Source organism: Oreochromis niloticus, linkage group LG22, assembly GCF_001858045.2.
Source record: "Oreochromis niloticus isolate F11D_XX linkage group LG22, O_niloticus_UMD_NMBU, whole genome shotgun sequence".
Classification (NCBI taxonomy): Eukaryota; Metazoa; Chordata; class Actinopteri; order Cichliformes; family Cichlidae; genus Oreochromis; species Oreochromis niloticus.
In genome coordinates, this window is record NC_031985.2 from 20,880,913 (window position 1) to 20,902,928 (window position 22,016).

General features: G+C 41.6%; 1 protein-coding gene across 5 annotated transcripts in view; it reads left to right on the top strand.

Annotated features, from left to right (window-relative positions):
• ripor2 (RHO family interacting cell polarization regulator 2) overlaps positions 1 to 22,016 on the top strand; it is a 69,336-nt gene that overhangs the window by 32,824 nt on the left and 14,496 nt on the right. For all 5 annotated transcript variants that reach the window (XM_025902555.1, XM_025902556.1, XM_005478499.4 and 2 more), the window contains exons 2-6: positions 12,008 to 12,128; positions 16,405 to 16,560; positions 17,399 to 17,477; positions 17,807 to 17,830; positions 18,044 to 18,097. In XM_025902555.1, the coding sequence (XP_025758340.1) occupies positions 12,008 to 12,128; positions 16,405 to 16,560; positions 17,399 to 17,477; positions 17,807 to 17,830; positions 18,044 to 18,097 (434 nt within the window). The remainder of the gene's footprint in view (positions 1 to 12,007; positions 12,129 to 16,404; positions 16,561 to 17,398; positions 17,478 to 17,806; positions 17,831 to 18,043; positions 18,098 to 22,016) is intronic.

The following is a 22,016-nucleotide window of genomic DNA, read 5'->3' on the forward strand; positions in this document are numbered from 1 at the left end:
GTTTTTGTCCTGCCGGTTGTTTCTTTTCTTTTCTCTCTGTGTGACGGATTCCTGGAATCACAGGCTGGTGACTCTGAAATGATGTTTATGATCCTGCATATGATGGTCAGTCATAACAGCGTCAATCTCTCGTTTCAGGTTCAAAGCTTTTTACGAATTCCCATTTGTCCCGCAGTCGTGTTATTTACTACACCTTCCTCCTTCTTTCTGGATCTGAGGGTTCGTTTAACATGCTGGGAAGATTGGATTACACAAGCTAGAGATTTATACCTGTCGTCTACAAGTTTAAATTTCTCTTATTAAAAATTTTATCGTCAGAAAATAAAATAATTGAATATATAAATATTCGTCTTAAGTAAACATTAACATAAAACTTTATAGGGGACCTAATATGTTAATTTCTAGGTAGCAGAATGGGTTCAGATGACTGAATCTGAAAACCGTATTTAATCCATATTTATTTTGCTGGCAAAATAAAATGACCTACTACCTCTTTTAATCAAAGTTTCTTCTGATTGGCTGCCCCTCGAAAATTCCCACCCACCTTCGTGCTTATCCACCATGCAAGGCCATGAGTAGGAAAAATGACACTAAGCATCACTTGTACGTAAGCAGAACTCATTACTAGAAAAAATGTCTGCAGCTAATGTCAGCTTGCAAAATAACATTTATATATTTGACACAAAATGAGGAAAATTATGGAAACTTGTTCCCGGCACTGACTTACTCAATCCAAATTTCAGGTCATTATCTCCAGAGTTTGAGTTTGTAGGTCAAAATTTTGAGGTAACAACATGAAATTCTGACTGATTGGTGGCAAAGACAAAAGAAATGCTTTGTCAGCATCTATATCTTCCATAAGAAAGGCATTATATTGTCTTTACAAGTTTTATACATATTGGGCTTTAAATTATGTTTTTTTGTTTTGTTTATTATGGTAACACCTGGTGTTGGACACCTTTCACTTTAAGGACATGGACCCTTTAACCAGCTTTCTTGTGATTGGCTGCACTTTGCAAACAAAAGGTCTCAGAAGCGGGTGGGCGGGTCCGCTCTGCTAAAACGAACATATTGGGGACTTGCCTCTATTTGACTGACACCTTGCAGGGCCAAGCCAAGAAAAAAAGACTGTCTGAATCAGTGTGAATCCTGAGCTGTGGCTCACACTGATTGCGTGCACAAACACTGATGGTCTTAACAGAATATATATGGCAGAAAGTAATGAAAAGCATAAAATATCCTTCTTTTTCAACCTATAATAACTGTTTTTAGCCACTTAAGCGCACTTGACTGAATGCATTTGCAGTACTTTCCCTTTAACATCACTTTTCCCACTTCTATGGGAAATTTCTGGCTTTTATGTTGCTGAGTGCTCAACTGTGTTCACCAGTGAGTCTGTATGGAACTCTTTCTCATGTTTCAGAGCAGACAGGTGTTTTGTGAGATCTTGATCTTGAGATCTTGATTGGCTAAGATGAGACTGAGAGACTTAGCCAAAACTAAAACTTTAGATTTTGGAATCTAAACAGTGAGCTGGACAATGCTGAAGTTCAGTGGAGGTGATTCTTACAACTAGACAGTAGTTTGACCCATTGTTAGTATAGCACGTATTGCTCTTATGGATCTCACACAGTATATCAGTCATTGGCATTTAAAGCAAAAACGAACATAAAACTCTTCAAACCTTCCTGTTTGAGCCCTTTTCATTTCTTGCTGACGGTGAAAACTGAACTGAGAGTCATGCTTATTAAAAGTGTTTCATTGCCACCTCAAAAGATGACATTTTTCTACTCCACAATGTCATCTTAAAGCACTTTCCTCCCAGCTTTCTAGTGAGCTTTTTGAAGCCTTTTTAGTAAAGATGAATAAAACCTTCCTCCTCGGGAGAAACGCACCCTCTTTTGCAGCGCTGTGGATAATGAGGCTCCTGTTCCCGAAGTCATTTTTCCTTGTAAAAGTAGCTGTAAATGTGTAAATTGTGAATCGGGTTAAGAAGCAATATCGTGAGATTTGTGCTGTGTAGTAATGTGGATTCACATTTGGATGTGCACCCTGCTCAGGTTCGTAAACATGGCTGTTCTTGTGATTATGCACCGGTGTGTTCTGCACATTTGTCAGTGTCACATATTTTACCTGCAGGGAGTTTTGGATTTAAAATCTGTTCTTTCTGAGACGTTCAGTGATAAATGTTCCCTTTCATCAAGAAATTAATGTTAAGTAACTAATACATGCATGGAATGTACCATATAACCTATAAAGATGCGTCCACGCAGGAAGCTTCTGAGATTCAGTGGACTGCGAGCAGCGACAGACGAAAAACCCTCTCTCAACTTTAAGACGAGTGTTTGAATTGACTGCCATTGATATGTGACCTGATTGTAACCGATTGGTCCCTGGCAGATACTCCAGGCTCCAGTTGCCTAGGTAACCCTTGAACGTAGTTACAAAGTTATTTATTAGATGCAGAAAAGTTTTAGTTTTGCGATACAGGCTCGATTTAAAAAGATGGAGAGCACTGTTTTTAATCTGCAGGTGTAGCATTTTGGGAAGTTATTGGCTCATGGTAGAAACATGTTAGCTAGCAAACACAGGCACCAAGGTGAATTCAAAATCTGTTGTTTTTCATATATCTCATTTAATATAACAGTGATTTACAAATGACCAGTGACAGATGAAGAACTTGGACATCTGGATCAAATCCTAAAGAAGATTAAATAACTCCACCTTTTGCTCAAAGTGTCTTTAATGTGTAACGTCAAGCCTTAATAATTAATCAATAATATTATGATTGGGAGGCGAAGCAAAACTTAAATGTGTTAAACTGTTGATTTGTTCCAGGCTGTAAACACCTCTGCAGCTCTGAGATGGCTAAATGTTTCAGCAGCAAAGGTTACTGCTTCATGGATGATTCAGCTGGGCTGAAGGCACACAACACAAGTGTACAATTTTGTCACGTTTTACTTCCATTTCAGTGATATATCAGGACAGAGACACAGAGAGTCCCAAATTATACAAGGAAAGATGCTGCAACAGCTTGAAATATGGATAAAATATGAACATTTCTTTTTTAAATCATCTCAAAATGACAACTTAAAACTCAAAAATTCAAGTTTTTTTTCTCAGAAGTTTGAGTCATTAAGTTTAAATTTTGAGATTCCTGACCTGAGAGTTTTACTCATTGATTGCAAAAAATGTTGGTGGAATTGATCTTCCGTATTGAAAAAGCTCATTCTTTCTGGAGGAAAAATCTGATTGCTCTACTTCCCGGTTTGACTTCCTTCACTCCATTGCAGTGTGTCTGGTGCACCCTCAGTACTGGAACAAACACTCAAAGTTAGCCAAAACACAGCTAACCCTGAACCTTTTTACCTGTTCTCGATGGGCTGACATGCTCTCGCATATGTGACACACCTGGTTTTTCATTGTGAACAGGAAAAGAAAATCATAGATGGAAACAACATGTTTATTCTTTGGCTCTGGGTTTGCAGCCTGCAGCAAGTTTAGCCCGGCTTGGAGCTAGACCAGCAGTTACCCTCCTCACTGAACCAGTTTATACAAACCTGGACTCATGGATAACTGCGCAGCTTTCAGGCACACGCTTGCAGCCTGCAGGCTGTGTTGGAACATGTTACTTCACTTCCAGTCATCGCCGATCGCTTCGGTTGGTTTTGTTTTATCACAAACTTGACTGTTTCAGCTGGACTGCTGCATCATCTTACATATTTCTGCCTTTCTGCATTGTTATCAGCACCTGCCTTTCTTTGTTTTTTTTCTAATATCTTACTGTTTTCGTACGCACAATGAGATAAAAATAGAAGGAAATAATGACAAGCACCACAGTCACTTTATATGATGATGTATTTATGTGTTGAATGACATTGAAAGCAGCATCTTTAAAAGCTCAGGATATACCAAAAAAACAACAACTTTTTTCTCCAAATGCAGGTTTGGTGCTTTAAAAGCTTCGACCCTATAACATGAGGGTGTGCGTGTGGGTGTGTGCGTGTGTGTGTGTGTGTGTCCTACTTCTTGGCAGTTGGCTCATAACTGTTGTTTTACGTAACACACTTCATCCCATTTTGTCTGCTGTTGCCATGGTGAGGCTAATTTATACAGGCATTAAGAATTAGCCCTCTCTCATTAACATGCACTGTGGTTCTGATACTGGTTTTTTGCACGTAAATACACACTCGTACGCGCTCTCACACTCTGAGGGTTATTCAGAAGTTAAATGTGGATGTTTGTGAGTTTGGGTGAGACTGTTGTATAAGAGAGGACGGGGAACGGAGAACAGCGAGCACGGTGAGGGCGCGTTTTGTGCAGTTTACAGCAAACGAAAAGCACAGAGCGAGCAAGTGCTGTGATTATTATTCAGGAACATTTTAGATGCACGGCAGAGTTTGTTTACATGTACGATTACACCAAATATTAGACGTTTTTTATTTGATAAATCAAACCTTTTTTGCCCTGCCATATTTGAACACCTTGTCTCCCTTTATTTATGGTTTCACCTCACTCATGCTCTTCATGGGGAGGAAAAAGTTACCCCTCATGTTTCACCATTGACAGATTTGGCTGCACAGACTGAGGATGAGGGAGTCAGAGCAGAGTGAGATGAATATAAAGGGAGCAAAACAAGAGAAAGAAGAATAAGAAAGTGAGTCACACTGTCAGTGAAGAAAAGCCCATTCTGGGTGAAATCACGTCAGATATCTGAGTCACTCGAATGAAACCTCACAAACATGAATAAAGGGTGGGGGGGTTAAATGATTAAGAGAAGCAGCTGCCTCACATGTTCCGGTGGAGGGTGTTAGAAAACTGCTGATGCTGAAATGCAGAGGGAGGAAGGAAAGGATGAAATTGTGAAATGGTTGCGTTAAGTGTTAAGCGTTCTCTTGTTGACTCTCGGTGGAAGACTACTACATGAAAAGCGAGGATGGCTTTAAAGTCAAATGTTTTGGAGCTAGCGCTCATTTTATTGAAAATTAATAGACTGTATGTAAAAGAAGGCCTTAGCCATTAGTTTCCAAAGGTCCATTTTGAAGCTTCATTGTTGCTTCCTTTCAGTGCTTTCTAATGAAATTTAGAATTAATTTTTTTAATTAATGATATGTATTAATAACATACAAAGCACAACATGAACAGGCACCTGTGTATACAGCAGAGCTGCTGAGACCTTATATCTTCAGCTGGCCTGTCCGATCATCTGATCAGGTGTTCCACGCTCTTATTTTGAAAGCAGAGGTGATCATGCTTTTGAGGTTGTATCATATGCATATATGAATCTTTTTAACCTCCTAAGACTTGAACTCTTTCATGGCATGGATTTTTAATTTCTCTTTGCTATTTGGGCTGATTGGGACCATGTAAAAACAAAGAATTACCTGATCTTTATTTTTTTCCTGATTTTTGTTTTTGACAAAAATAAGATCCACATATGAGGACATTTGTTTTAAATGTCGATAGAACAGTGGCAGTATAATGTCCTCGTAAGTGGATATCAGGCCCTTGTAGAGCAAAATGCAGTATTTTGGTCAAGACAACCCAAAATGTGATGTCCACATATGTGGACGCCAGGTCCCAGTTTTTATCCAAACTGTGAAGCACTTTGTAACTTTAAAAAGTGCTAAACAAATAAAAAAGTAGATAAGCGACATGGAGATCTGACTGAGAAACCAAGAGCTCTGAGTGCTAATGGTGGCGTTTCCTCCTAATCATATCCTGCTTGAGCATCTGTTTTGTTCTATTAGTGACCATAAGTCATAAAATCAACATCATGCTGTGTTCAGTAAGACTTTAAACGAGCTGTTAAGATCAGAAATTTGTCAGGAAAGTGTTTACTGAGGTTAAAGATGAAGAGAGCAGTAGGTTTGTCCTCGTATCCGTGTCTATGTGTTCTGGTGGTTTATAAACACCTATTAGTGAGCTGGAAAGGCACACGCTGGAAAATTAACATGCTAGCAATCATGCTAGCTCAGCTGATGATGTCAACTACATAACTCTTGCCAAAATATATCCCACTTTGCTTGAAGAAGCTCTTTTGTTTTTGCAGTTGGCTCTCACTGTTAGTTTTGAGGCTCTCTCGTCTCTCATTAACTTAGTCGGGCTGTCTCTCTTCCTCACACAGAAACACTCAGTGATGGTGCTAATACGCTAATGTATGTGAACGTTGCAGCGCTAACAGCAAATTTCTACTTTACAGGGGTGACCTGCTCTCTCCAGCCACCTCTCCTTTGCTAATTGCATATTTGTAATTTGGTCCAGTCCTGCCAAGGCGCAGCTAAGAGTACTGATTAATGTGATGCTTACAAGACCCTCCCCAAAAAACCCCACAGTCACACAAACACACTCATGAGGGTGTTTAAGGCTGAGATGAAAGACCATTGAATGGCCTGACTGGCAGCTGTATTCAGTGTGGGTAACGCCTGGCACCAAACCAGGACACAGTGCGAGTGGGTATTGTTGTTCTCGCTCTGAAAGGCTCTTTAGACAAGATGAGCGGTGACACTAAGAGGTGCGGAGGAAAGGTTTTCATGATTCAGTGGTTGAACTCAGCCCTTTGTGAGTGTGTGTGTGTGTGTGTGTGTGTGTGTGTGTGTGTGTGTGTGTGTGTGATTTAAATGTTGAGGTTTTTTTAAGGGGCTTGCTAATACTTGGGAAAGTTTAGAAAATCCCAAAGCTTGGACTATAGTGTGAACATTTATCACACCACTCACACCAGCAGTCCCCTACAAGAGAGTAAAAGCTCGATAGATTTCCTATTGCTTTGACTAATTAGCCTTTAAACCATTATTAGAGAGGAATTAAAACTGGAATATATTTAATCTGCTTAAGCTTTAACTAAAGAGTTGGACCCTATTTTGCCTTTAGAGGTGCTTTTTTTCTTAATGGCACAGATTCAATAACATTCTGGAGACATTCCTCCGAGATTTCGGTCCATATTGACATGAGAGCATCACACAGCTGCTGCACATTTGTCAGCTGCACATCCATGATGTGAATCTCCCGTTCCGGCACATCTCAAAGATCTCTGGAGCACATTTCAATAGAAATCAGTGTGAATGATCTGAGCTGTGTGTCTTCTGGGTACAGATGGGTACACTGTGGTCATAAAGGGATGGACAAGGTCATCGAGAGTTCTCAGGTAGGCTGTGGTGTTTAAATGATGCTCAGTTGGTACTAATGTGCCCAGAGTGTGCCAAGAAAATATCCCCCCACATTATACCACCGGCAGCAGCCTGAAATTGTCGATACAAGGCTGGGTAGAGCCATGTTTTCAAGTTGTTTACTCCAAATTTTGACCCTATCTTCCTAATGTTGCAGTAGAAATCAAGACAAATCAGACCAGGGAACGTTTTTCAAATCTTCTATTCTCCAGTTCTGGTGAGCCTCAGTTTCATGTTCATAGCTGACATGGGTGGCACCAAGTGTGACCTTCTGCTGCTGTAGCCCATGTGCTTTGAGGTTCAACACACTGTGCATTCAGAGATGCTCTTCTGCATACTTTGGTTGCAACAATGGTTATTTGAGTTATTGTTTCCTTCCTATCAGCTGAAACCTCTCTGGATGTTCTCCTCTGAACTCTGACATCACCAAGGTATTTTCAACCAAAGAACTGCTGCTCAATCTTCTCTTTAGATAATTCTCTATAAACCCTAGAGATGGTTGTGTGGGACAATCCCAGCATATCAGGAGTTTGTGAAGTATTCAGACCAACCATGCAACGTTCCAAGTCACTTAAATCACCATTTTTCCCCCCATTCTGATGCTCAGTTTGAACCTCAGCGGGTGATTTTGACCATGTCTGCATGACTGGACTGAATTGCTGCTATTTTTTTGGCCAATTAGATACTTGCATTAATGAGCAATTGAACCACTGTACCTAATGATGTGGCCAAAGAGTGTATATACAGTTTCCAATCATAACATAGCAAAAAGCATCAGTTTCTCAAATTCAAGAAACTGTAAATGGTGTATTTGACACGGCTGATCAAATAATGGTGTTAATCAACAAATCGATTATTTGGCTCATCTTCTCGTCACGTAACAAACCGCTGATCTTCATTCATCCTGTTTGTAGCAGCTGGAGAAACTCACAGTCTCGATATAGGCGCTGCAGATAATTTGCTTGATAATTAAAAGTGAGGTATTTACTTTGTTTCTGAGTTCTGAGAGCACGCAGAGACAAGGTGATTATCTTTTTATAAAGCACCACATTTATCCAGCAATGTGTGGGCGAGTCCCTGAAAATGAATGTAGGACAAACACTGTTTGAGTTTCATACAGCCTCCGCCTGACAGGCAGTGTCAGAGTTTTAGCGTGCATGGCGTTGTGAAGCTGTTCTGTGTTTGAATCGTGTGAGTACTCTTATTTTACAGCAGTATTCTCTGATGGCAGGGAGAAGTACTCCGTGTTATTCCCTTGAGTCCTCACCGTAGGCTATGTGTACATCAGGGTACTCGGGGGATAATCTGGTACCATTGTGTATGGAGTTTAGTGAGCACATCTTCTCGTTCTCCATCTTTGTTTGTCTAAATACAGTAGATCTTTCTGAAAGTGCAGTAAATAGTGTCCGGCCTGTTCTGTTATTATCCAGAGGGCATTAGGTAACTGGATGTACCATCATTTCCCTCCCACTGCTCCTCTTTTAGGAGAGTGAGTCAGAAAGTCCGGGAGACATGCACAGAAAGGCAGAAAAGTGAGTTTGTTGAACATCCAGACACCAAAATGGACCAAAAAGCTTCAGAGAATTACAGCAAATTGCAGCTCTCGTGTAACGTCTCGTCCTTTGCTGTGTTTAGGCTAGTAATGGTGATTACCGCCTCTCAGGAGAATCATATCCCGATAATGTGACCATATCACATTATCTGACAAATCTGCTTTCCAAATGTATATTTCAGACCAGAAGCATTACTCTGGGTTTTGTTTTGCACATATCAGTGCGAGTAACAGTAATGAAGTGCAGGTAAGTGGTTCTGATATCCCCGATTTAAAGTCCTCTTTGCTACATCAGAGTTGAGGTGTGGAGTGTCCTTGTGTCGTGACCATAGACTGTATGTATAAGATGGATGTGCCGCCAGCTTCCAAGTCTGAAAAGTGATGCTGCATTCTTTTAACGGCCAGCAGGGGGCAAGTCATCTGGTTTAAATAAACACTTAAAGTTGTAAAGAAATTTATGGGAAAAAATGTACTTTCTTGGCTCAGTCGCTGAATAAACCATTTTATAAATTATGGTCATCATTACAGTCAGAAAGGAGGACTATCCAGGGTTTGTTTACTGGCTAATGAGTTGTAATTGACAAGTCATTAGCTAAGAGCTCGCTCGTCACATCAGAGTTTAAAACACAAAAATGGCAACGGTGAGTGACCTCGCTGACCATCTTTAACACCATCTGTGCTCTTGAGAGAAATAAAACTGCTTTGGATCTATTTTTTCATCGATACAGATGAAAGTGTATGTGGATTCATGCTTGTTCATTTATATATGTGGCAGCAAATAGAGAGGTGAAGATCCAGAGTCGCTTAAGGCAGAGAGAGCAACACTCGTTTCTAGTAGATGTCTTCAGTGAGGCAATGCTGTTGTTCTGTGTTGCAAGAAAAGTGCCACAAATAGTTGGGTAACAAATAAAAACAGAGAACCGAGGACTGCAACGCCCTCTTTGTTCTCCGCGCAGCTATACAGTGGTGGCGCAATACGAGCGAAGGGGGTATCTGATGTTCAGACATAGTTTCGACACCAAGACCCGAGTCCTGCTCGAAATGATAGTGCTGGGCGGAAGTATAGAGTCAGTTTATCACTGCTGTACTTATTATTTAAATGTTTCTGGAGGGTTCTCGGGCTCAAACTTCAAAGCAGTGAGCAAAAAAAGTCTGCAGATCGTCATTGATTGGAGGAGAACTGCAAAGACGTGCAATAAGAGTAGCGAGTTTTACATTACGCAAAAATTTGATCGGCTGGTAATGTAAAAATATTGATTTATACACCGTTTAATACAATTGTGTTAATGGCTTTAGCCACTTTTTAAATATAAAAATAAACATAAAATGTTGGGTCTTCTGTCTGTAAAGATATATATTTTAAATATATTTTATATTTTCTCACTACTCCAGACAAAACGCATCTGTCCATGCATTGGTCCGATCGCCTGTTTACTTGGTCACAGCCACCAGGGTCTTCTGTGTTCTAGTGAGCTAGCTGCTATTAATAGTCGCAGCCGTATCAGTCTCACTACATTATTGTTGCTTCACTGCAAAACAAGGATCTAGTCTTTCCTGGGACCGCGTGCTGGTTCTTTGTGTGGTCCTCAGTCCGAAGGAGATGATATCAGGTTTCTAGTTTGGCTACTTGTAGTACCACAGACAGAGGCTTAATGTGTGTGCTGCCCTGCTCCACCAGCCCACACAGAAGTCCTCTGGAGAAATAAAGATGGACGGATCCAGTAGGACAAAAGTGGGGTATGATTACAAGCAGCAGCACAAATCCAGAGTTTTCTTGTCATTTGGCAAAGTTGCTTTAACTCGTACGCCTGGGGGATGGTTTGCGTCGCTTGTGAGAGGAGGGGAAGCAGACGCAGAGCAGAGCTGAATACTGAGACAAGCTCCTCTGCTTGTTAGTAAAGTTTAATTTGATGTGACAAATGTGTCTCTCTGTTCTTCTCCTTCAGGCATTTCTGTATTAGGCGTACTTCTCCTTTAGCTGAGAAGCAATACAGATTAACAAGACAGATCGAGCCTCCTCTGACTCACACAAAGTTTACAGTTTTCATGTTATTGTCACCAGCGTTGAGATGTTATTTGTTACTCGGGCATGTTCCAGATTGCCGTTTGCCTTGTGATGTTGCAGAGGGAGTTAACATTAAAGCAAAGAATAGCAGCGTGTGCAGGAAAGTTCAGGAAAGCGTTGTAGTATGTGAAGATATGTTTGCACACCTGTGGAGATGGCGGGGTATTGCTCGAATAACATGGTGCTTTCATCTCAGTATATGAATAGAATTTAACAAGCCTGTCCTGGTATTTAAAGGACCTGATTTCAGACTCTTCTCTCATCCTATCATGGTGTCCTTCTGCAACATGTATAACCTTCTCCAGCTGTTCTGACCCCTGATGCAACAAAACAAAAGACTTTCTTTTATTTTCCTTTCTTTTGCTTTTTCCGAGGGTTTCTTGAGCGTGAGATATGAGGAAGCTTTCCTCGGTTAATTCTTTGAACTTTTTCTAAACTGCGCTTTGAGTTTAAATGTCAGCCTGCTGCCACCGAGGCACAGCGATCGGGACAAATTCTCACAATGCTGTTTGAAACTGTGATCCAGTTATCTCAGTGGATTCCTCCTTTCGGCGCTTGATCTCTGCTACATCATTATCTGACAGCTAAATTTGGCCGTTTCGCCATCTATTTTCGGCTTGCTCCCCAAGTGCCCACGTGAATCATGTTGCACTCCACATCTCCGGCTTAAGGAGAGGCTAAAAGCTGAAAGTCTGCTGCTGGTAAATATAGGCACAGTGATTTTAAAAAAGAAAGAAAAAGCCTTAACTACAGAAGTGGAAGACGAGACACGTCAAACACTGGGCTGTCTGTGGAATTAATAAGTCCAATGTGGTGATTAGAAGGCAAAAATGGCCCATTGAAGCAGATGTGTGGTGTATGTAGTGACTTCTGCATGACGTTAAACAGCTGTCAGTCTGATGAATTGCTTATTATCACGTAGTTGATTTAAAGTGACAGACGTCATGATTTGGGACATTCACCTGAGGAATAACAGTAACGGTTGAGGTATGTGACAAATAAGTCAGAGGAGTTGAGGCATGTTAGCACAGGCTCCGAGTGCTGCTCGCACATGTAAAGCATCACCAAGTGTGCCTTCTTTGTTTGCTGCACTCCAGGTAACCTCACTGTTGACAACGTTTCATGCATTACTGACCCCAATCCTAAATCCTGCACATGCTGTTGAGGCATTGTCGATAGATTTTTAGAAAACTCATCAGGGGGGTGTTTCTGCCTTTTCTGCAGGAGTGTCGTCACGAGTCCCGGAGATCATGGCGACCGGAACCCACTCCCCCGGCGGGCCAAATGGCATAATCCGGAGCCAGTCGTTTGCGGGTTTCAGCACACTACAGGAACGGCGCTCACGGTAAGCAGAGCTCTGCTAAGCTGTTCAGCAATGATCAGCTGGAGTTACTTATTTCTAAAACTGTAATCTGGGTCACACGGTGAATAAAAGACTGATTTGAAAATGACACATCATGGTGCTACTTCTGTACTTCTATGTCAGCGTTTAATAAATAGGTTATAAACAGTAAAAAAGTAAGTACCTCAATACTTCTAAAGCAGGGGTCCCCAACTCCAGGCCTCGAGGGCCGGTGTCCTGCAGTTTTTAGATGTGTCCTTGATCCGACACAGCTGATTCAAATGGCTAAATTACCTCCTCAACATGTCTTGCAGTTCTCCAGAGGCCTGGTAATGAACTAATCATTTGATTCAGGTGTGTTCACCCAGGGTGAGATCTAAAACCTGCAGGACACCGGCCCTCGAGGCCTGGAGTTGGGGACCCCTGTTCTAAAGCATCACCTGGATGTTGCTGTTAGATGTTCTAGTAAAGGAAAGTTTGAGTTTTACTGTTTATTAATTACAATAAAACAAAATAAATGAATGAAAAGATTAAGACAAACTTCACTGAGCTAAATGATTACACATGCAGATGGCACCATTCAAGAGTCTGTGATGCCGGCATCATCGACAGAGAGGGGATAACAAGGGAAATTCGACAAGTGGAAACAGAAATGGTGAAAGAGAAATTAGACCCACAAAACCAAAGCTCTCTATACCGTCTCCATACTAGTCTCTATACGTGGTGAAGACGTGTACATCTGTTCGCAACCATGTACGAATCATATTAGTTATCTCTTCTAAAAGACAAAACAAAAGATCTGATTCCGACAAAAGGAATTCAATGACTCAGGGATATGGAGCCAGCCTTCATGGTGATCCGTGAGCCACAGCAAGTCTTGAGACCTGTGAAAGAAGCGAATTCTTCGTCACTCTGTCACATGACGTATTCTCGTTCATAGCCCGGAGTTGGTCTCGAAAAGTTAGAGATGGATAAAGTTCTCGAGAGATAAGAGTTTCTTCTGTGTGCTTTCCTGTTTGACTCATCTATGACGGCGCTCTCCATCATCATCACAAGACAAAGCCTGCTCACAGTCTCAGATATACCATATCTCTTATAATCTTACACTTCTGATTGTCAGTGTCTGGGTCTCTTCAGCAGTCGTGGTCCTGCTGAGAGAAGTGGCTCCTTTCTCTCTGCTCAGACAGTGAATGGAGTAATTGGTTCTAATGACTCGCTGTGTGGGCGACTGACAGCGACAGACAAGTTATCATCCTGATAATGAGCGAGGTGGAAAGCTGCACAGATATAGCTCCTGAAGCCGCTGGAGTGTGCCAGCGCCTGTGTGCGCCCCTCTGTTACTGTAAGTGAGAAGGGACTTTCCATGTGTGTGTCCATGCGTGAGTTTTGTGTGCACTTCTGCGCCTTTGCGTGATGGAGAATTTGCACTTTGTGCGCACAAGGATAAATTCATCATCATGCATGATTTCCTGTGTGGAAGTGTTGACATGTATGGTTCTGTATATGTCCCTGCCAAGAAACCCTACTGCACCAGAGCATGCATGACCCCACGGCTATGCAGCGCTCTCATTCGGTGTTGCCCTACATTTGTGGCAGCTATAAACTTCACTTGTGCCGCTGCTGGCACACAGCAAAACACGGCACGTTCCAGCTCGTCTAGTGCTGGAATTGGTTGTCGCTGCGTCCCTGGAATGACTCTCAGATCATTTCATTAAGACTGGGGAAATGTCATTTGTCAGCTAAATCCGTAATGGTTTTAAAAGCTGAGATGTGCATGCGTGGGAGAGATGAGTGTGACCTAAAATGGATTAATGTGAGGAGAGAGAGACTCGTAAGGTGGTTCTGCCCCCTTTTTTCAGCCACAGATATGAGGCTTAGAAATGGTACAGTCTTACCCATGAAGACTAACTGAAAACACATTCAACTTATCAGCTTGTTCCCAAAAGCTTGTTTCAAATTGAAAGGAGGCAGTTGAGGTGGTTCGGGCATCTGGGATTCCTCCTGGATGCCACTGTGAGTGAGGTGTTCTGGTCAAGTCCAAGACCCAGGAGACCCAGGAGAGATTACATGTCATACAGCTGAATTGGGAACACCTTGGTGTCACACTTGGAAAATCTGGATGATGTAACCATGGAGAGGGAGATCTGGGCGTCTCTGCTTTGACTCCTGACCTCAATACTTGGACTTGGATAAGCGACAAATGGATGTGTGGATGGGAGAAACCTTCCCTGGTTGCTGGTAAAATCGTTCTTAAAGGCTTCAACCTGAATGCATTCAGAGTGTTGTACCTACAACCTGTCGTGTCCCCTATGGCAAAGGTCAGTCAATGAAAAATCATACTGACTTTTCAGCCAATCAGGGCTAAGCTCTCTATCTCTAATATAATAACATCTGCCCCAGCACTCCTTTCACTCTGCTTGCTCTCAGTGAATTATCATGAAACACAAAAGGCTACCATTTGTGGCACATTTGTATTACCTATATTCATCTGTTATCCCTAATATAATAACAACTTGCAGTTAAGCACAATAATTACTGAGAAATAATACTAATGGGCCTCTTCTTCATCATGATTTGATTTTACAGTTTAATTGAGTGAAGAAGCTTCACATGAAGCTTCGTCTGCAGGGTTTCTCTGGCTGATGGAGGGCAGCAGCCTGTGAAGCTTTTACTGGTGATTATTTGTCTAGTTGTTTATTGTTATTAGTAGATCTAAAATGCTCACACTCAAAGCATCGCGCCTTAAAGATGATGAAGGTGAGCAAAACATCCACACAACTTGGGTTGCTGATTATTTTTACGTACGGTGGCCCTGAGAGGTCAAATGCAACGCAACTTAAGAAAAACAGCAAATAGAAAAATGCCGCAAAAGCACACAAAACATGTTGGAAGTTGAATAAAACAATAGAAGTAAAAAAATAAAAATAAAAAATATCTTGCAAAACACATTGGAAGGGTTTCGGGGGACACGATAAAATGACAGACCGCCGTGGAAGTGGCGGAAACAAAAACATGTGACCGATCTGTGTTGTCAGGGAGAAACGGATGCAGGCAATGTGTGTTTTAGTCACATGATTCATACAAAACTGTGGACACTTGTTTACTGTTTGTCACTTCCTGCAGCTGGGCTGTCTCGTTATTGTCCGTTTGGCCTCCCGTGGATGAGACATGAAAACTGCTTCAAAAGTCACATTCAAAGATGTCAATGTGTCAGCCACACGGACATTTTTGACATCTCTGACATGTTAGTTAGTTTGAAGTCCACAAAATGCAAATGTTTATAGCTTTAAACCAGGCCCTCTGCATTAGATTCAGTGCGTCCAAAGTAGGAATGTTTTGAAAATGCCTCACTTTTCAAAGATGGTCTTTTCCTACTGGATTAATCCTGGAAGGGTGCTAACATAGCAAGTTCCTCCTTATGACAGTAATGACTGCGATTGTCTGATCAGTGAAAATTAGATTGGATAAGAGCATACCTACATAATAATCCACCAATAGACCCCTACTGGTGGTTTACAGAAAACTCTTCCTCCAAATGATTACTTTGTGGTTTTTAAAAAATGATGTGTGGTGGTAAAAAAATTAAAGAAAGCTGAAGCTCCACACTCCATTTCACTGCCTTTTATACAAATATGACAACTCCCTGTAACTGGATCACATTTGTTCAATTCTCCCACTTGAGTCACACATTTGGTCATTTGAGGGAAGAGACTGAAGATCACTTGAATGTCGTTAATCGCCGGGAGGATAAATCTGCTTGTTTGTTTGTAAGTTCACTCCAGCAGAGGATAAACGGCAGCTAGGAGTGGGGGAAGCACATGTTTGCATGTGATTGCACGCCCTCGTTAAATGCTCAGGTTAAGCTCTGAATGTATGATTGTATTTGTGTCTGAATGTCTGAATAATATGTAGGCTGAATGTGTCGGTCGCATATAAATGTGTATGCGTGCGTGTGTGTACGAGTTATTTTGGTGTGAGCAGAGTCAACAAGGTCACTGCATCTGACAGATGAGATGAACTCGTGCTGTAACTGGCCCAAGGACGTGTTCAGGATGGTGTAAATAATCTAGAAATATAACTCCTTGCTTTTATTGGCAGCTGGTGGCCTGACACTTGAATTGCTGCAGAGATCCTGTGATAAATATTAGATAAATATAATATGGAAGGTGGCGCCTTTGGGCCTGTGTGATGAGATTTAGGAAATTCTTGTGAGGCACAATCAGCAAACGGTAACTTATCCTGTGTTTGTGTGTGCGTGTGTTTGTCTGTGTGTGTGCAGATGTAACTCATTCATGGGGAACTCTGCAGTGCAGAAGAAGCCTCAGTCCAAGCCTAAGAAGCCCCACCTGTCAGGCCACAAGGGAGGCAGCAGCTCCAGAGAGCCGCAGCCCAAGAGACTGGAGGAGGTTTACACGGCACTCAAACAAGGCCTGGAGTGAGTAACTCATCCACTTGTTCTATGTACACACTTAAGTAGTTAATATGAAGCAAATTCACTTACAGTACACACTATGAAGTCTTCCAGAGTACTTTGAAATGCTCCATTCCTTTTTTTTCATTGGACAGCTGTGGACAAGCAGTAACTTTCCATCGATAAAAGCTCAACCCAGGCTATTTTTTTTTTGTCAGAGTTTTGACTTGGAAATACAACAAGAAAAAAAAAATCTGTGTGCTTAATTGTAAGGAGAATGCAAAACATCAGACACTTGACACAAATTCTGAAACACAATAAGCCTTTCTATGTTTAATGCCAGACCTTTTAAAGTTAGTAATTATATAGAAGCCATATAGCAGTTAGTCAGTAAATACAGTAAACACTGTGTTGTTGAAGCATTCTTGACTACAGATTCAACAGACAGTATTACAGAAGTGCTGCTTACATTTCCCACACGCTGCATGTGTCACTGTCACTCTTTCACTGGCCTTAAAAAAAATGTTGGCGGTTGTGTTTTTATAATGGATGGAGTCTGGTCTTGTCATGAACTGTATATAAAGAATGTTTATGCAGTGAGTTTTCCTGGTATAGGGGCTTCCTGGGTAATTACCAGAAGCTTTAGTTTGTGCATTTACAGCCTGTTTGAGCTTGTTGACGTTTGCCTCTGAATGCATTAACAGACTTCTGTAAATGTTTATGTTCCACGACTATTTTTTGGTGTCATTAAGTGATTTTGTAGCGGTGAGCGTCTGAACTTCTGCTGCAGTCGTGTTTTAATTCACTGCTATCAACTTGTTTTATGCAAAGACTGAAGTGTTTCTCTGTTTCCCCTGTGAAGTGAATATCTGGAGGTTCATCAGACGGAGCTGGACAAACTCACAGCTCTGATGAAGGACATGAAGAGAAACTCCCGCCTGGTGAGAAGTTACTCTGCATTGACTTACATCGTTCCTCGTAATGTTTACAGCCTGTGAGACTTCACTCACAGCTTAAGCCAAAAATGCTTTATAAAGAAAATGAAAATGAAAATTTCACATATACTCCATCAATATTTAAACTAATGAACGGACACATGGAAAATATTTTTCATTGTTTACGCCATCGTGGCCGCCTGATGTGTGCACACAGGAAAAAATGTTTCTTCTTGATGGCAGATAAATGTGATCTGCTCTGCGTTGGATAAGCTGTCCCAACTTTTAGTAACTCTGTAATTTCATGTGTGTGTCTGCGTGTGTTTTCTCTCCAGGGAGTGCTGTATGATCTTGACAAGGTAAGATGATGGGAGGGGAGGGGCTACTGTAACACACGCTCAAGTTTGGAGTTTATCGTGTGAATCTTATAATAACATATTTGCACATAACATTGTATTTTCTGCACATTTTGTTGTATAATATGTAAGTCTTACCTTGTTATAATCTGTGCAAGCAGAAAACTAAATGAAGCCAAATTCTGACCTGTAAATTTTCATGCTGTCTATCTGCAGCAAATCAAAACTATCGAGAGGTACATGAGACGACTGGAGTTTCATATTAGCAAGGTAAGGCTGTTCGGATTTCTTTACTGCTATATTTATTGTTTTGTCAGTCTCTAAATCACGGAAATTATTTGAGGCAATCTATATGCGAGTCTTCGGTTGGACTTTTTAATATAAGTCCGTGGGGCATTTGTTCAAGAGCTCTGAAACCGGTATTTAAGGCCTCATCCCATCCAAGCAGTCACCCTGGAAACACAGCACTGATGCATATTTTTACCTGTTTCTAAGTAAATGTTTGATATTTTTAAATGCATCGATTTTATTGGTTAGAAACCGTATCGGTGCAGTTTTAACTGTAGCACTCAGCGAGTTGGCTGTTCAAAGGTAACACCTACCTACCATCACATGAAAAGCTCAGAAAAATGACGTCTTGCGGGGTTTTTTGGGGGGGGTTTTTTGAGCTGTGCAAAGACTAAAGTGTGAAAGTAGCTGTTGATCATGACAGAGAGCCAGCTACCCGCACAGCACTAGCATAAACACAGAAATCAGAGGAACTATTAAGGGCCCATTTTTAATATTGATTTACACACAAGAGAGAGTTTGATACATGTTTAGATGTTGATTCCTGGTGGAAATTGTTATCTATGGACAAAGTTTGGTTGTCATGGTCACACACAGTTTGCGTGCAAGATGCTAACTTGTCTGCAAAAACAAACTGCTAGCCGAGCGGTGGTAAATCTAGCAAAAAAAAAAAGTGATGCAAACTGGAAACGGAGAATGTTTGCCTTCAGAATGAAAGCTGTGCTTCACCACTACAGCTAAAATGTTTCAAAGTTTTACTTTGAAGGCTATCGTTGTCACACTTTTCCTGGTTTCAGCACCACGCGGAAAGTAGTTTGTGTTTGCATGCAAGTCAGCATGTTCAGTGCAAACCAATGTGACCACAGCAATCTGCTGTCAACCAAAGCAATTGCAAAGAGATTTTTGGTGCAACACTTTATCGAGGTTTCTCATGCACACATTGCTCAAAAGCAGCCTGCCATATTGGGTGTGATACAACCAGCGGTTGATTGCTTTGGTTGCTAGCTACAGTTGCATGTAGTTTGTGTTATGACCAAGGGTTGCTTGATGGTCGCAGACCAGTTTCTAGGGCTGGCTAAATGGTGCCTTTTTCAATACTTCCTGTATTGTCACAGTAAGCGTGACATTAATGACACACAGTTAGTGGTGTTGCATCTACAAAATCTCAGCAGCTCTTTGTGACTAATTTCACCTAGCAACCTCCAGCAACGACTCGCCAACCGATTAGGGAATACTCCGTTTTTTATCAACCTTTGGTTCCCAGGATGTGACTGATATTTCTCAGGCCTCTGTGACTGAAGCGTAACTCTTAGCAAAAACAAACAGACAGACAGATTTCTTAAAACGTTTGTTGTTCTCACAACTTTTCTTTCCACCGGTTTCATGCTGAGTTTTAGGCGCAACTTCACTAGCTTTTTGCTGCCAGGTATTAGCTTAGCATTCCTGCTCTTCTAATCTGTTGATATATTAGGGAAGTTTCCAGCTGTTTCCATGGTTGAGGTAAAAACATCCTTTCTGAGGTTGCCAGGTAGGGATTTTTGGCTCCCTGCATCCTCTTTGTAGTCACCTCACAGGTTGCCATTTGGGGACATTAATCCCCTACAAGGTTTTGACTTTTCTTCCACATCGCCTTTTGTAGAGCTTTAATGGTCTTCCTCGCTGTGCGTCAAATCAGATGTGACAGCAGGCAATCAGAGCACACACGCCCAAACAACAGCGCAGCTCCAAAGGTAACCATGGTTACCCGGAGACAGAGCCTTTGAAGTCCTGATGAGCTCGATGGGGCCGTCTGTTGGGTGGCGTTAACCCTTTATGTTCACATACATCCCGACTACAAAACCCACCTTCAGAGCATCTGTCCCAAAAGCACACACAGGTAAACAACAACACAGCAGCGTGACTGCGATTCTGCGGGGATGAAGGCGACAGGGAATCTGGGTCAGGGCAGTTTGCAGCGAGGAGCGATTGACACGGCCCTCAAAGATGGGGAAAAAATGAGAGGGAACTCAGGAAATGTATCTGCAGCTTGCTCCACTTTGACTTTGATGAGACAGATAAAAGAAGTCGGCGCTTGTTCTGTCTTGTGACGGATGCTGTTAAACAAACACGTACTGCTTAGCGTTATTGTTAAGCTCCTCTGTTCTCTCAAGCTTCATGCAAAAATAGATTTGAATGAAAGGGTAAATATTTGAAATAGCAATGAAGTGTCTGCTTTATCGTGCCATGTAAAAAACCTCAAAAGCTGAAGCGTAACTAAAATTAAGCCTACCATTCAATCAGTTTTTATTTATACTTACCCTGCACAGTCAGATAGTATCAGAGATAAAATAGTTTAAAGAAAAGACTCAAACTTGTGACGTGACAAATGGTTTGTCTTTATTTTTAAATTAATCAGATTCTAGTTTCTCTTCTAATTCAAAGTAATACAGTTGGTATTAAAGGGCCCAAAGTGTCCAGAGAAAACATCCTCTTGATCATGTCTACAAGCCTAAATGCATTGAGTTGCCTCCATGTGATTGGCTGATTAGATATTTGCATCAACAAGCAGCTGACCAGGCGTTTCTAATAGACTGGCCGGTGAGTTTGGAAAAGAAAAGTCATTTTCAGCCCAAACTTTCATTAATCATCACTCACTTTCACAGAGGTGCATGTGAGAGCACAAATATCCGGTTCACTGGGCGCCATGTGTGCTGCTACCCACTGTACCCAGACTAACAGACATGTCTGCAGGGGACTGTCACCTGCTGTCTGCTACATGTGTTCAAGGGCATCTTTGGCCAATGTCCCGACCTGATTTTTCCCGACATTGGGCAGAACTCGTGTGTGTGAAAATATAATGTAGAAACAACTTCAGCATCACATAGACTGACTTAAACTGTACGCATCAGTAACCATCAGTAGCTGTAGTGGTAAGGACATAGTGGTAAGTCTAATAGACGTGTGATTGTATGATTGCATTAGAAGGCTTATAACACGCTGATTATGGTCCAAACAAATCGACAGTATGTAGGACAGGGCAAACAGGAAGTATGCATTTTTTATCAGGCAGCTGATGTTGATTAGGGGTTTTTTTCTATTTTTTTGCACCAGAAGGGAGAGATGAGCACTAAAGAGCTAAAAGCAACATATAGGATGGGGATCAATAAACTCACCTGGACTATTCCGCATGTCTTAGACCAGAGGTTCCCAAAGTGTGGGGCCCGCAGAGCCATTGCAGGGGGGGCGCGGTATGAAAAGAAAAAAAAAAGAGCGCTTGGACACTGTGGACAAGTTTTTGACGGGGATCCCACATAAACGCAAAGCAGGAGATGAAGCATCGCCAAATATGTTTCCAAACCAACTTCCTTCCAAGCCAAAGACAGGAAAATATGGTGAAGCATATCTTCCCTTTGGCTTCACCTGCACAAGTGCCGAGGTAGGTCTCCCCTGCAAAATTAGTTTCCCTGCGTCGGGAGCAGCGCTGGGCTCTCCAAATCACGGACAAATCCAAATCCCACATTCTTGATTTTTAGTTCACAAACATCAGGCTGATCCTGCCGTAATTTGTTCCCCCGGTTCAAATCACAGACAAACAGCATCCTACAGCTGTTTATGTGTTTAAACCCATTTTGCACAGAGAGGCATTTTTTGAAAAATGTATTGACAGCAATGTTGAACATTATTACACAGGAAAAAAAACAACTACACATAAAATAATTACACCGTGACGCCTCTGCCTTTCTGAATGCAGGGACAGTAACTGCGTGTGTGTATGTAAGCGTGTAAAACCTGAAGATAGTCAGATTAACAGTAACAGTATTTTGTCTCTATCTGCCATTCTGCAATTCATCTCATGTAAACAATAACGTGGCGCACAGCCTGACGTGAAAAGAGGCACATACCTTTGACATTGCGTGACGAA